The following is a 17,326-nucleotide window of genomic DNA, read 5'->3' as shown; positions in this document are numbered from 1 at the left end:
TTCGCTGATCAATGTGCCGGGTCCCGTCAATCATATTCGTGAATTTCGTTATAACGATCATGATAATAGTCCTTATCATTATCATAACCATTATCATTAGTATTGTTATTAGTAGTATCACCATTATCAATATCATTATCATTACTATATCATTATCCTTACTATAATCATCATCATCATCATTATCATTACCATTCTCATTATGTGTTAATATTATTATTATCATTATCAGTATCAGTATCATTATTATTTATTATTATTATTATTATCATTGTTATTATCATCATCATCATTATCATCATCATTATTATTTTCATTATGATCATTATTATAATATTATAATGATCATCATTATTATCATTGCCTTATTAACATTATTACTATTGTTATTGTAATTATCATTATCATTACTATTATCATAAGCATTATTACACTATCATTATCCAAAGCAGTATCATTTTCATTATAATCATTATCAATATCATTTTCTTATTAATTATCATTATCCTTGTAATTATGATCATTATCATTACCTTTAACAGTATCATTATTATTATTATAATAATCATTATCATTTTTAGTAGCATTATCATTATCATCATCATCATTATTGTAACTATCATTATCATTTTCATTGTCATCATTATCATAATCTTTCAAATTATTATTATCCTCATTATTGTTGTTATTATCATAATACATAAAAAAAAGTTTGGCAATAAGAATGACAGTAAAAATAATGAAAATCAAAAGTTATCATAACAATAATGATAATGATAATAATAATAATAATAATAATAATAATAATAATAATAATAATAACAATAACAATAATAATAATAATAACAATAGTGTTAATAGTGATAATGCTAATGACAATAATAATGGGAGTATTGATGAATAAAAAAAATAATATTACTGATAATAGTAATAGTAATATTATTAATATTACTGATAAAAGTAATAACAATAATAATAAAAATTATAATAATGATAATAAAAATAATAGTAACAAGAATAGTAATGGTAACAATAATGATGATAAAACTAAATAATATTGTTGATGATAATGATGATAGTAGTATTAATGGTGATAATAATAATGAAAATTATTTAAAAAATGATGATATTGATAATAATAATGATGATAATAATAGTAATGATAAATGATGATAATAATAATAATGATAAATAATAAATAATAATTATCATAATGACAATAATGATGGTAAAAATAGTAATAATCATTTTTTTTTATTATGATAATAATAATTATTATCAAAATAAAGATAGTTATTGTTATTATTATGATGATAATGATAATCATTATTATTATCATTATTATCATAATTATGATTAAAATTATAATTACTATAATAATGATTATAATAATGATAACAATAATGATAATGGTAATGGTGATGATAATGGTAATAATAATGATAATGATAAAAATTATATTTACAACAGTAATAATGATAATAATAATAATAACAACAATATTGATATCAATAATCATAATGATAATGATAATAATGAAAATCATCATCATTATTATCATTATCATAATAATAATTAAAAAAAAGTAATGTTATAATGATAACAATGTTAATAATAATAATTATAATAATAATAATAATAATAATAATAATAATAATAATAATAATAATAATAATAATAATGATAATAATAATAGTAGTAATACTACTGATACTGATAATAATGATAATAACAATAATAATACAGAAAATAATAATTATTATCATTATATTAAACTAATAATGATAATGATGATAAGAAAAATAAAATAATAATAATAATAATAATATGATAATAATAGTAATAAAATAAGAAAATAAGAATAAAAATTATAATCAAAGCATGAAAAATAATAATAACAACACTAATGATAATAGTAATAACAACATTACTTATAATAATATTTACAAACATTTCTATTCATGTATTTAGAAAAAATGGGATTAATGTCAAGATTCTTAAAGCATATGAGAATAAAAGTAGTGCAGGGTTGAGTTACCCTTTTTATAATATCTTGTAAGTGAAACTGTTCGCATTGCAAAAACCTCTGTACAGAATTCCTCTGCATTGCAAGACCAGCGGAGGGGCTTTGTCCACCTCCAAATATGCTCAGGAAGGAAAACGGAAGGAAGAATGACATGGAGGGTTTTTATTAAATGCTCCTCCCACTCATAACCTTACACTTTCTCTGTCTGTCTGTCTGTCTGTCTGTCTGTCTGTCTGTCTGTCTGTCTGTCTGTCTGTCTGTCTGTCTGTCTGTCTGTCTGTCTGTCTGTCTGTCTGTCTGTCTGTCTGTCTGTCTGTCTGTCTGTCTGCCTGTCTGTCTCTGTCAAACGTCAATTATAAACTGTATGTTAATTATACAATCTTTACAAAATACTGTGTATTTGCAATGATGTCACATCACATTTCTCTGTTGTACTATTTAAACATATCATTATCCATCAAGCTGATTAAAAGAACAATATGAAAATAAAATCCATCAACACATTAGAAGCACTTTTGTAATTCATAATGTATAGAAACGTTATTACAGCATCTTGTCTCACTTCAGATTATACAAAAAAAAATTATAATATTTGAAACACTACTCTAACACCAATTTTATGAATTGCCATTCAGTATCAGTAAAATACATTCATCTAAATATCAAAATATTCAAACCTAACTATATAGGAGAAACTTAAAATAAAAAAATTCTGATACTATGAAATTCAACTTTTTAAATCTAAATTCACTAATAAAATCTTCAATACTAGTAAATTTACCATATTTGCATGTTGGACCCTCATTTTGGCTTACAAGCCATACATAAGATATAAAATTGTATCATTCAGTTTTCAATTTTTTTTTGCTCCCTCAGTTAGAGAATTCATTGCCCTTATTCGTTTTTATTTCTTTTTCTTACTGTTCACAGACTTATTCTACACAAAAATACTATTCATCATCTGTAACTGCAATTACTTGTTCACCTTTTTTTATCTAACATACTGCTAAAAAACAAAAAAAAAGGTTATATTTACAAGTTCTTTCCAAGTATTAAACTTATTTTTGTTGAGATCATATTTCTATATCGGCATATGCCAAAGATACGATAAACCTATGCAAAGTCCTGGCAATGAAAAGAGTAGACCAAGTTTGTGGATATCGAAATTGAAACTCATTTTCTTTTTAAATTCCAATGCTAATTGATATGAATGACATTTACTAAACTCTAAATAATTGTTACTCTCACTGAGGAGACCATGATAATTATCTACATGTTAGATAAACATTAAATGCTCACTGCCTCAATTAAATTAACTATGAAAAGTAATACAAGAAACCAGCAGTAATCCTTGTAACATTATATAAATTTCATGATATCAAAGGTTTTAATTTCAGCTAACAGTTAAGTCGTTTCTGACATCTTGCATTACGAGCTTGCATTCATTTATCACAAAAATTTATTGCTCTTGGTACTAATTTATCAATAGTAGCACTATTATTCTACAACTTTGTTATATTTAATTTTATTACAGCAAGTACTGTATTGTCAACAATGATGCTAGTATTACTGCTAATGTTACTATCATTATCACCATTACAACAGTTATACTATTGCTACAATTGAGATGTGTTGTTATTTACAGTGCTACTAACACTACTGTTACTTTCAGTACCATTAATTACATACTGCTGCTTACACTAGAACTAGCACTACTAATACTGCTACTGCTTCTACTGTATAATCAATATCACTATCAAATCCATGATTAAAATCTGTATCACCTATTTCATCTATCACTATTTCTTAAAGATGTTCATAAAAAAAAGCCTATATGTTTATGAAGAAGTAAAATGAAACCTATCAATATAAAGAAATTCACATCACCTTTGATCTGGTATGCAGAAGATCTGATTATCATTTTCAGTTACTAAAGTCTTCCAGTTTGGACAGTAACCATATTTCTATTCTTTATTTCTTTTCTTTTTATATTGTACTATGTACACAATTTCAAAAAAGGCATATCTGCTTTAATTTTTAAATATAAATTTAGATTATATCCAATATTAACACATCAAATCCAATCTGCATTACTATATTAAAAATAATCAATAAACAGACTTATTTTTCAAATTAACTTAAGTGGCAGTTCTCTTAGTTAATAATTAATCAAAAATATAAATAATACACTGAGTACTAATGTCATATATAATTTATTTACTTTTACTTAAAAACAAAACATAAAACATAAAAACATTTCCAAAGGTTAAAAAACAATAAAACTCTTCCCACCTTTGTGATAAATGGCTTTATACTTGAAAATCCTCCATGAAAATATGCAGTAACATATCTCCATAAAAAATAAACTTGTTCAGAAAATTAAACTCTATTTTCTACAAAACTTCATTTACAGCTTCTCCAAGACACTCACACTGCAAGACTAGTTACAAGTCATTAACTCTGGCACTTACCGGACTTAAATAATAGTTGTTCCCATTATACTCTTAACCCTGTCATGGGTATGCATGCACATATATGCTGTCAATCATTCATGATAAAAATAACATAAAATATAAAAGCTAAGTGATACATGTTTAAAATCTTATAAAAGTTTCAAATATGATCTGCCCTTTGAAGATTTGTTTCCTTTACTCACTTCCAGTATATGTTCCCATATACTATAATGTAGCAGACAGAAAAAAAAATTCTGTCATGTGTCATGTAAAGAATCTACAAAACAGTTACAAATTTTGGCAGAGAATATCATACAAATCATTATATACAACTTCAGTTACCGCTCCCACTTGCCTCTCATTACTAAACTGAAAACAAACCATAATACATATTCTTCCTGGCTCTTCATGAAATAAGACATCACTTGCTACAGAGCTATTGCATAGATGTGGCTCTATAACTAAAAGATATGCAAAAGGCATATGTAATCCTTATACTGTACAATATGAGGTGAAGCACAAAATACATTTACCTTACCAAAAAATGTGTATATTTGATACATCAAGAACTAATATTGGATGAAGACACAACCTAAAGCTGCTGTGAAACCAGATGTTGTTTAACATGGTGGTCAACTTCTTCATGCTCAAAAGGATGTAGGCAGTTAGACAGTAACTGGATAATTATTTAAACCTTTGGAAGATACTATCTTCTCCTGAATGCCAAAGAAAGATAATATATTATTTCTCCTTTTATGACTTTTCCACATAAAACTAAAAGATATTTAGAAAGATACAATGCTTGTGGATACTCTAATTAACAAAAAGTATAAAAAATGATAATGATGAGAAAAGTATATTGCCATAAAACCAATATCAATAAAGACAATTAGAAGTATCTTTCTATACATAAATGAAGAAAGCTTTCTCCCTCAAATTTCAACTTGAATTATTTATACTAAGCAATGTCATTTTACCTGGAAACTTTTATATTTCATCCATACAATAATTTTCAATAATAATAATTAAATGAATAAATAATAACAGCACTGCCACCAGAACACACCTTCAAATGTGTGATACATTTGAATCTGTGCTCCTTCCTTACTTTTTCCTGTTGTCCATCAACCCATTCACAACAGGGCATATATTTGCCTAATGCCACTCCTGTCAGGAAGATGATAACAAGCACATGCAGCTTCCAGCTGAGAGATCTCTCTCAGTGCAATGGACCTTTCAGAGCTCTCTTTAGCTGCACAATTCTATAGGGTGATCAGAGGAGGTTTTTGTATTTTTTTAAATTATTTTCACATGTCAAGAAAAATGTGCATATACAAATGCAACTGCAATGAGTATATACATATATAACTATGTAAAACGTGTATTTACAGGGAGAAATCATTATAGGACGTCATTCCAATGTCACCCGTTGCAAATGGGTTAAGCTCACTAATTTTAGCATGCCATTGCCAAATGTTCACAGCCAATTAGGTTCATAATATTTTTATCAGATCTTTCCATGTCACATTTTCAATCATTCATATCTATCACTATTATTCTAATACTGAGAACCATGTCTTACCCAACATCTTTTCCCACAAAGGCTGCTTTTGCAGTGGAAAAAGGGTAAATAGTACAAAAATGATAAGCACACCTTTTTAAAGATGTATTTGTTTTGTGTAAAAGAAAGAAAAAAGTACAACTTTAGATGGACACTTCCCCAAGTAGCCAAGCATGGCACAGTACTCATATCTTTTCTGTTAATTTAGTAACTATCTTTATCCATAACATTTTAACCTATGTCCTTTTTATTGAGATTTTTTATTCCTCTGACAAGATCAACAAAAATTATAAATACATTTTTCTTATTAGTCATTCAAATATCCTCTTTAATACTGCTCACATAATAACTGAATAGAACAGATCACTACCTTGTCCACATATTAAAATCGTAATTACTGATTATGCATACTATTTTAAAATAAATGAAAAGGATGAATGTGTACTTGATGCTTTATCAATACAAAAGATGATGGGTACAATATAAATCCTATAATCAAAATATCCAGACAGATTATTCACAAGACACTTACCATACCTGAATAGTGTGAATCAAAAGACACAGCTCGGCAGGAACATATTACTCATAAGCTTACATACTTTTATTCAGTATATATGCACTATATGATTCTTGACTAAAACATACACACTCTTATATTCATATAAATGCATCACACTTTCTTCTTTTCAATCATCATTCATAACATACACTTTCGGTTGAGAAAAGATGCGTAGTCCATCTTCAATTTGCATAAGTTTGTCTTCCAGGTCTTGTCTCCTTTTCTTCACCCTAAGTGTGTCTTGAGCCACAGGCAGGGATGAGAGCTCACGCATTACATCTGCTTGACCTTGAAGAAAAATTGTCAATTACAAATTACTCCCTGTAACCCTACAAGATTCTTACCAATTCATCAGAGTAGTTCTTTAAAACTAGAATAGTTTGACTGCCCATCATAAAAAAAATCTTAGATTTTGTAAAGTGCTCAAACATGTAAAATATCATATTGTATGATCCTGCGAAGGAAATGCTTTCAGTACAATATGCAGATTTCATAATACATAAAAAGTATATACATTTCTGCTGCACTCTGCTTAAGCACCATATTTGATTAGTCTACTGCATTCAGAAATACTTTGAGATCTTTTCAGAATACACTAGTGAGGTTTGGAGATATATTGACAAACACTTTTGGAAACCCTGTCTAAATTATATAACATAACAGATAATGAATTCTGTTACAAGATTATAACATGTCAAAGCCAACACTTCACTCCCTAGAGATCAATAAAAAACTCTTACCAAGAGAGTAAAAAAATTCTGCAATCAATACTGAAACAAGAACTTACTCTTGCGAAGGAGATGGAGGGTGTTGCGCCGCTCATGGTCAGGAAGTGGAGCATGGCCAGGCGGACACTCTGGGTCGACTGAGCGAGCAATCTCTGCTAACCTCTTCTCCTCCTCTTTCCGGGCTAAGAGATACCTAAGGAAGAAAATTTCAATGTTAATATATTTTGTGGATCTTACTTCTATTTTCCACAGTTCCCTCACCAGATGTATTGATATGTTGATGGGAGGGGAAGAGGAAGATAGGAATAATTGTGAGAAAAAAGAAAGAGAGAAAACAGAGGGGAAAAGTCAAGGCAGTGGAAAAATGTATAAAAAATGACATAAATATTCACAAATCTCTTACAGGCTAAACTAGGTAATAAAAGATTTTAGATCTAAGAAAACACTTGCACAACTAATTCAACACATTATGTCAAAAGTAGGCTAAATATCACTGTAGATTAGAAAATTTACTTGGGCAGTTTCCCTCTCTTGTAACTTGAGGGCGGTTCTCCCTGGCGCTGTCGGATATTCTTCATGGACTGAGATCTTCGTAAAGTTGATGGACTTGAGGGCTGACCATGCTGCTCTCTCTTCTGCTAGTAAGAAAATTAACAGAGATTATTCTGATACAAATAATAACTAATGTATCAATATGTCTTTAATCCTTCCACTACAGGCATTTATAGAGGGCTTGGATCCCCTTAGCAATCTGTTTTTTTTTTTTTTTGTTTTTTCAAAATACAAGCTACTTATTCCTTCAGTGGTGTAACTAGGTAATCATATCAAATGTGAATTAGTATCGCTTTGCTTATATATCATATATAGTCTCATATATCATACCATTATTCTAGCAAATAAAAAACACAGGCGAAAACACAATATATTAAGATGCCAAGCCAGGCCAAAAATCTGAAGATGTAGCCCATCTCAGAAGGCTTAAGGAAATAGCCTATACTATCTACCCTAAAGAAAAGTAATCATCACAACAAAGACAAATAAGCATATCATGGTCCAAAGTTACTTTATACCAGATTCTCACCTTTAGAAGCTTCGGTATAGAACTAACACTAGGCAAATCTTGAGCCTCATTTGGCACTGGTGTGGAAGATTTGGCTTCCTCTTGTGGAAAAGCACCTTCACTCACATTTTCATTTCCAACAATGTCATTGTACGGCATTGTATAGACCTCTGGACGATATTTATGGGTAGAGTCTTCAATTTGACTACTTGCATTGTTGTTTTGTATCCTCATATCACCATCTACTTGGCTTTCAGGTCGCAAGTCGAGGTGGAGATTTTCCAATGCAGAATTACAGGAGATAGACTGGTCTGGTTCACTGATGTTGAAGTTGCAGTCTGAGGTCATGGTTGAATTGAGATTCAAATCACCACTGGAAGCTGTTCTATTGAGTATTGCACTTGTGCCAGAAGACTTAACTCTTGATTCATTTTCTAAGTACTGGCTAACAAGTTCTGAACTATTATCTAGCTGTGGTGCCTCACTTACACCATCAATGGAGGCTTCAAATACTCTTGGGGATTCCAAGTTGCTTTTGGTTCGCTGCATGCTTTGAACACTTGACAAAGCACGGCTTGGTGGAGACTGTTCTATCTGCTTGACACTGTAATTACTAGATTCACTTCTCATTTTGCTTGGACTCCCACTGCGACTGTGACTACTCTGTTCTGAGGCTGGGGATGGAGCAGCATGGGCGAGATTACCGCTTGACTTTGAGAAACGTTTCTTCAACTGTGGAGATGGTGAGCTGACTGCCCTTTGATCAGACTTTGTGGAAGATTTTGCTGACTTTTCTGTTCGTCCTACTGCCGCACTTTTCCTGGAGAGGGCATCTCTATCAAAACTACGAGCACGCACCAGTTTTGCAGGCTTGGAACCACTTACCGCAGTGTTTAAGGCAGTTCTTGTTACAGATCTTTGTGTGTCTATACCATTACTTCCCTCACCATAGCCATAAAGACTAAGCATGTCTGAATTATCAAGCAATAATTTGTGCTGATTTTCTATATTTCTGTAATGCGTATTGTAATCCATCTCACATGCTGGCTTTCGGTTTCTTATCTTTGAGAGCAAATTATCCATCCGCATCTTCCTCACTCCATGGTTCAATTCACACCCAGAGAGAAGTTCCAACCCAGCCCCAGAATTCTGACGATGGGCTGCACTGACTGGTCGCGGAGAAACAGGTGTACGCCGAGAGGATGAGATGGGCCTCAGCATCACAGGACTCCCTGTTCTTGCAAGTCTTGGTGTGGCTTCCTTCAGTGGTGAATGGTGGGTGGGCATTGGAAGCGACTGGGACATGACACTTGAACTTCTGCTCTGATGTCCAAACCCATTCTCCTGCACCTGTCTCCCATCTTCTCCCTCACTTCGGTCTGGTAGATTCACCCCATTGTGTTGGAGGCGGGCACTGAGCTGTGTTACTGCTGACTCAATCTGTTCATCTGTTAGTGAGAAATAGTCTGAGTGTGCACTTCCCTCGTACTCTGAACTTGGGCTTCGTCTTCCAAGTTTCGATGAGCCATTGCGAATTGGGGCTAAGCAGTCCACCTGAAATAAATGGAATATTATCTGTTTAGTCTACTCCGTCCATCAGTTTGAATAATTTATTTGGATTACAATGAAAAGATGCATTAACTGACCATCTTTGGAAGACATTATATTAAAACATTTCTTTAAATGTATCATGCAAATATGATAGCAAATATAGAAAACAAAGCAGAGATATTATATGAATAATAAAAAAAGAAAAGAAAAGTGAGATGGTAAAGCTTATGATACACATCAATAGGAAACAACAATTATTAATGAACTATGAGGATGAACTAGCTGACCAGGAACATAAATTTAATATCATTAACAGAATACAACTACAAGATTCCTTACAAACAGTGCAAAGAAAAAGACTTGAATGCCTTTCTATTAGTTTTGAGCCTGACAAGTGAGTTAGTTACATCATTACCACTAATAAAACTGACAAAAATGAATTAACTATCAATTATTCATCTGCAGTGGGTTAATCTGTATGTATTTTTTCCCCAAATCATAATAACTTAGATCATAATAACACAAATTCAAGCTTCTAATAAAACTATCACAAGCATTCAATCATTTATGGTCATAAAGAAAATCAAACCATGGAAAGAAGAGAAAAAAAAAGATAATGAGCCACATTCCTTTACCTGTTTTAATGAAGATGTGGTACTTGCTGAGCTTTCTCTCGTTGCCCTTAGAGGCTGTGGTTTTCTGTTATTTTCTCGATCTCTACATCTTGCTTGTATCTCATGGAGCCGTCTTACATTGTCTTGTAAGAAATCGTGTTGGTTACGACCTGTTCACAAGGTACAATAAAGGCTGAGATGAAATGTCTTTCTATCTTTAATCATAATCCATTATCATTATAATCATAATCATAATAATAATAACAACAATACTAAAACAAAGGATAACAAAGACAATCAAAGAACAGAGAAACTTACTGCGTTCAGCTGGATGTACTGTGATGCCCTGAAGGCCAATGGTAAGTGATCCCTGGTGTCGCTCTCTGATCTGGCGTCCCTCGGGTGAAAGGCCACGACGCTTGGCAGGTAAATTCATTCTAGCTCTTCATGATATTGTGTACCTCCTGAAAAGAAGAAAACAGATTGAGAATAGAAAAGGTTTGAATATTATTCTAAAACGGTAGATGCTAGTATGTGTTTAGGAACAAATTATGATAATCTTTGTAATATATATTGGTCATTATCTATAGTCATATTTGTACTGGTATTTGGTAACTCTTGGAGTACAATTACAGTTATAAAAAATGATCAGTAATCACAAAGGTCATCTTTCATACCCATTGAGTGTGTATAAGTGTACTGTTTGTTATTTTGCGTTTGCTTTAGTATTCTACAAGACTTGGAAGAGATTCAGAAGCAGTATATTCTGCCAGCTCTCTACTTAAAAGACTTTGCCATCATTCACTACCTGATTTATGTTGAATCTCCACTGTATTCACCATAAGCTTTTTTTCTGAATGTGCTTCTACAAATCTTGAGCGGCAGGTTGTTTCTCCCAACATCCAGTTCACCCAAAGTAGTCTTTCCACCCAACCATCATAATTGCTTTGTCTATCCATCCAGGATAAGCCACACATGAGTAATCCTTATCCTTTTTATTGTTTATATTGCACTTTAATATTATATCACTATTACTGTTATTACTTTTACAAACAACTAAAATTTTGATATCAAGCATGATTATGTATGCAGTTATTTGATAAGAATTCCATATAACAAGTACAACCTTTTTGAGTTAAAAAAGAAAATGGAGAATAATAATTTACTTGCTTTTCTGGCAAAGGTGGGAAGAACAGGAAAATCTAAAAAATAATCCTAAGAAATTATTATCCAAGAGTGCAGATTATACAAAGATAAGGTCAGTACATGAATCATCATTTCAAAAGCAATATTCTGATTTGTAGGTAAATTGTGGTGAAACACTTGATTGAAATGCTTTTCAACAATTATATAAAATTCTAAAATAGTTTTAGAAAAAATCGTTAAAGTTCAAAAGCAATAACAAGTAGTAGCAATAATAAATAGCAGCAGCAATAAATCTGGTATAACTGCCCTTGCAGGACACAGCAAAATGACCATCATGGCTACAGTATTGGGCGAACTGGAAGTTCGAGGAATCTGAGGTTGGGCAAAACATCCAGTTGCCTAGTTAATGACTTAGCAGATGAATTTACCAAATGACTATATAATCGAGCCTCTTTCAGCTTCGTAACAAAACATTAACCTTCTTTCTGTCTCTAACGGTCAAAAACTTTCATTAACCTGTTAACAATGGGGATAGATTTGCTTACCCAGGCTCCAGGATGGGTTTCATTTCAAAACGAGGCAGTTTCACGCAACATACCTTGACTTTTCCCACTCTCTTTTAGCCACTCATTGTAGAGCTAGAGCCATTTTTGTGTTTTGTTTTTTTGTGTGTTTTACTGTTTTTAGAGACATATCTGTCATATCACAGGCTCTATCAATTCTGCAATTGACTAAAATTGTAGTTCGAGGTCCATATAAGCTCTTTTCTTTACACTCAGTGTGAGAGAAGTATTGCTGTTTTAGGGAAGCACAAAAAACAACTTTTTTTTCGTATTTGTGTGCTGTCACGAACGAATACAAAACACATAACCATCTACAATGAAGATAAAATGAAGAGGTAGGGAAGAGGAAGGAATCTTGTGCTTTTGACAGTGAGTGCCACAGTAAAAGGCATCTCTACTAGCACAGGGGCACATTGTAGACATTGGGCATGGTTTGAGTCACCTTTCTCTTCTCGCTCTACCTGCACATCTTTCATCTGTGGTACTTTAGAGCAAGAGATTGGCAATTTGCTATGTGCCATTGCTCTATAGAGATATTGCTTGCTAGAGACCGTAGATGGGTGCTGTTCAAGGCTCTCTCTCCTGCTGGTGCTAGAAGAAAGTGGTGCCATCTAGGTTTTGGACATTAGGTGAAACCCATTTTGCTTAATATTACTGCAATTATAGTAATTATGACTGCAATTGTCAACATCACTCACTCATTACTCATAACACAATAAAATAACATAGTGATCCAAAATCCCTGAACGTCATGACACCTACTGCTAGGCCAGAGCTCCTGTATCATGTATGACAAAAATACACGTCACCCGTCAATAATGGGTTAAAATTGTCATAACAATGTTTACATACAAAAATCCTATCCTTTAACCAAGTAATCAAATAATTTAAAAATCAATACCTCTCTTGAATCAAAAAAACATTATTAGCCCATGACATTTATGCAATTATGAAGACTAGTCTAATAAATTAACAAACTCATTTATATACTTACATGCATTTAAAAAGATTATAAATACATTTATGTTAGGCTGCAGTCATACAAATGTATATCACCTATACCTTCTTTTCAAATTTTATCTATATACTTATAAACCGTGCTAAATAGGGGACATTGCTAGGGTGTCATCCATAAACACTGCTGGTGGGCACAATATTGACTAATGTTTTTTTCTCACCAGCCAGGTGGCAGTTTGTTTATAAATATGACCAGCCTTGTTGAGATTTCATATTGTATTCTAGTTCTTAACCCTCTCGTGACGGGTGGTACAACATTGTACCGCGCATTCAAAAGCCCAGTGGCCGGGCGGCACAGTATTGTGCCAGCCATTCAATTGATTTAGGCCTAATAATTCGAACGCCCCGGCATTGGGACATTCAAGGCTAGAATTCCCCCGTCGTGGATGGGTTAAAATCCCTGCCCATACTGCTTGTTTGTTTCTTACTTCAAGAAAATATAGTGTTGTAAGGTAAGTCACATTTATCACTTAAATGAATAGGAAAAGGATATTTCTAATTAACTTAAATCAGGTTAGAATGTAATGATAATATTCATAGATAAAGTTAACCCTCTCTGGACGGGTGGTACAGTACTGTACCGCTCATTCAAAAGCCCAGTGGCCGGGCGGCACAGTATTGTGCCAGCCATTTAATTGATTTAGGCCTAATAATTTGAACGCCCCGGCAATGGGACATTCAAGGCTGGAATGCCCCCGTCGTGAGTGGGTTAATATCTATCAATTTCAAGATTCATACTAAAGCACCTTCCTTCCCTTGATCCAATAGTATTTTTAGAATAGATTTCGATTGTCGATCTAATGCTAAACACCAAAACAGAGAAAATGCCATGCAAAAATTAACATTCATGTATGATGCATTTTGTATATATATTCATTTATTTCTTAATCAGTAAGCGTACTTCCCTATCTCCTTAACACGACTCACCTATTATTAACTAATGAGGCCTTCACTGACAGGAAATTCATTAAATATATCAGACACCGCCATACTGACACCGTTTCAATAACAAACGACGTAAATGCGAAACCATACCTCTTATAAACTCTTCCGTTACATAATCTGCCAAAATTATTTCCCATGGCAAACGCGTGTACCTCAAAGACAAAGCCAACCCCCCAAAAATTACCTGGTTAAGATTAACTACCAAGAATTTCATTCATTGTAGGAGGATTATGCACCTGTTCTCTCGTGCTATTGTTTATGTTTGGATTCGGTCGTCATGGCAACGTTGGAAAGTATTATAGAAAATGGTTTTTTTATGGGAAGCTATAGAATATTGTGAATTTTTGCTTTATTTCTTGTCCTCTTTTAATATCCATTATCCTATCCGTATGTAATTGTGAACTAAATCATACATTCATTACGAAATGATATAAATACATAGAAAAACAGAGAGAATGAGATAGAGATAGAGATAGAGATAGAGATAGAGATAGATGGATAGATAGATAGATAGATAGAGAGAGAGAGAGAGAGAGAGAGAGAGAGAGAGAGAGAGAGAGAGAGAGAGAGAGAGAGAGAGAGAGAGAGAGAGAGAGAGAGAGAGAGAGAGAGAGAGAGAGAGAGAGAGAGAGAGAGAGAGAGAGAGAGAGAGAGAGAGAGAGAGAAGGGGGGAGAGAAGAAATAGTGACAAAGAGCAAGAGGGGGCGATATGAAGTCCTGGCAGAGAGATCAAAGATTAAGCAACCTCATGAACACGGATTTAGAAAAATAAAGCGAGAGAGGAGAAACATTGGAAAGCAAGAGTGGATTTTGGAATAAGTAACAGTACCGATGATAATGATAATGATAACAATGATAGTACTGACGATTATCATAATGTGGTTATAAAAGTGACGATATCAGTAATCCTAATGAAAACAATACTGATGATGATAACAATAATGATAATGAAAGGAACAGTGACAATCACTGATATTGATATTGATACTACTACTACATCTACTAAGGGTAATGATAATGATAGTAATGATGATATAAAAATAATGATGATAGTGATAATGACAATTACTGACAATTAAATGATAATATGATAGTGGTAATGATGATGAATCATGATAATAATAGTAACAATAATGATAATGATAATAATAATGATTATAATAATGATAACAATGATACTTATAGTAATAATGATAGCAATGATAACAATAATGATGATACTACTACTAATAATAATGATAATATGAATGGTAATAATGATAATGATAAAGATAATAATAACAATAATGATAATGACAATAACAACAACAATTAATAATGATAATAATGATAATGATGATAATGATAATGATGATGATAATAATAATAATAATAATTATTATTATTATTATTTTTTTTTTTTTATTATTATGATAATGATAATAATAATAATGATAATAATAATAGTAGCAATAATAATGATGATAATAATAATATCAATAATGCTAATAACAATACTAAGAATGAAAATGATAATAGTGGTAGCAATAATAATAATGATATTAATAATAATAATGATAATAATTATAATAATAATAATAATAATAATAATAATAATGATAATAATAACAATAATGATAATAATAATGATAATAAATAATGAAAATGATGATGAAAATGTTAATTTCAAAAATATTAATAATAAGGATAATAATCATATCAATGAGAATAATGATAAGAATGACAATGATAACAATAGTAATAATAATGATGATAGTAATGATAATGATGGCAATGATGGTGATAATGATGATACTGAAGATTATAACAATTATAACGATAATGATAATGATATTAATGATGATGTTATTAATAAAGATAATGATACCAATAATGATGAAAATAGTAATTATAAAGATAATAATGTTAATGAAAATGATGTTGATAATGTTAATAGCCATAATGATGATGATGATAATGATAAAAATGATAGTGATTATAATAATGATACTACTATTACTATTACTACTACTACTATTACTATCACTACTACTACTAATAATAATGATAATAATAATGGTGACATTAACAGTAAAAATGAAGGTAATAATAATAATGATAATGAAAATGAAAAAGACAATAATCATGAGGATAATGATAGTAATAATAACAACAATTATGATGATAAATCTGCTGATAATGATAGTAATAATAATGATAGTTACAACAATATTAATGATGGTAATGATGATAATGCTGATAATGATAATGATAATAATAATAACAGTACTAATGATAAGAATGATAATGATAATAATAATAACAGTACTAATGATAAGAATGATAATGATAATCATAATAGTAAGATAATGATGATTACGATGATAGTAATGATGATAAAAATAATAACAGTAATAAGAACGATGATATGATTATTATGATAACGATAACGATAATGATAACAATGATATTACTAATAATGATAATGATAATACTAGTGATAATAACAATAACAACAACAGTAATAACAAGAGGAACAATAGTAATAATAATGATAAAAATAATGATAATATTAATAAAGATAATAATAACAATAATGATAATAATAAAAATGGTATTGAAAAGGATAATAATGACAATGATTATAATGATAACAAAGTTAATGCTGATAAAGGCGTAATTTTCCCTATAGTCTATACTTTTTGTGCACCCAACAAAAGCAGATGTGATTAACCTTATCAAAAAAGCATAAAGGTTATCCCCAGCGATTACGAAAAAAAGATCCAAGTTCAATGACCTTTATGGAATCGTTCTCGCTCTCCGTCCGAGACTATTTAAGAGGCTCATTCAAGATGACAATTTTCTTGCAAGATGCCCGTGTTGTTGTTTTGGGGAACGAGTGTTTTCGCGTGTGAGACGGAGAGAGGAAGAGGGAAGGGGAGGAGGGAGAGTGGAAGAAGGGAGGGAGAGAGAGAGGGGGAGGGAGATAGATAGATAGATAGATAGATAGCGAGAGAGAGAGAGAGAGAGAGAGAGAGAGAGAGAGAGAGAGAGAGAGAGAGAGAGAGAGAGAGAGAGAGAGAAAGGGGAAATAAGAGAAAGAGAGATAGATAGGTAGATAGAT

The 17,326-nt window shown here is 31.4% G+C and overlaps 1 protein-coding gene across 6 annotated transcripts; it reads right to left on the bottom strand.

Annotated features, from left to right (window-relative positions):
- Positions 1-2,407: 2,407 nt before the first annotated feature.
- Positions 2,408-14,504, bottom strand: LOC122260544 (uncharacterized). Of its 6 annotated transcripts, none has more exons than XM_043027890.2 (7): positions 14,408-14,504; positions 10,871-11,016; positions 10,574-10,722; positions 8,409-9,941; positions 7,841-7,965; positions 7,387-7,520; positions 2,408-6,887 (listed from the first exon to the last, which is right to left on the bottom strand). In XM_043027890.2, exons 2-7 carry the CDS (start codon positions 10,986-10,988, stop codon positions 6,727-6,729), a joined length of 2,220 nt encoding a protein of 739 aa, XP_042883824.2. In that variant the 5' UTR covers positions 10,989-11,016; positions 14,408-14,504; the 3' UTR covers positions 2,408-6,726. The 6 variants fall into 6 exon arrangements, with proteins under 6 accessions (XP_042883824.2, XP_086399520.1, XP_086399519.1 ...); XM_086543394.1 differs by having other exon boundaries at positions 7,841-7,962; XM_086543393.1 differs by having other exon boundaries at positions 14,314-14,432.
- Positions 14,505-17,326: the final 2,822 nt, after the last annotated feature.

Source organism: Penaeus japonicus, unplaced genomic scaffold (assembly GCF_977035675.1).
Source record: "Penaeus japonicus unplaced genomic scaffold, GWHDUDI00000001_assembly GWHDUDI00000013, whole genome shotgun sequence".
Classification (NCBI taxonomy): Eukaryota; Metazoa; Arthropoda; class Malacostraca; order Decapoda; family Penaeidae; genus Penaeus; species Penaeus japonicus.
This window is presented reverse-complemented; position numbering and strand designations above follow the sequence as displayed.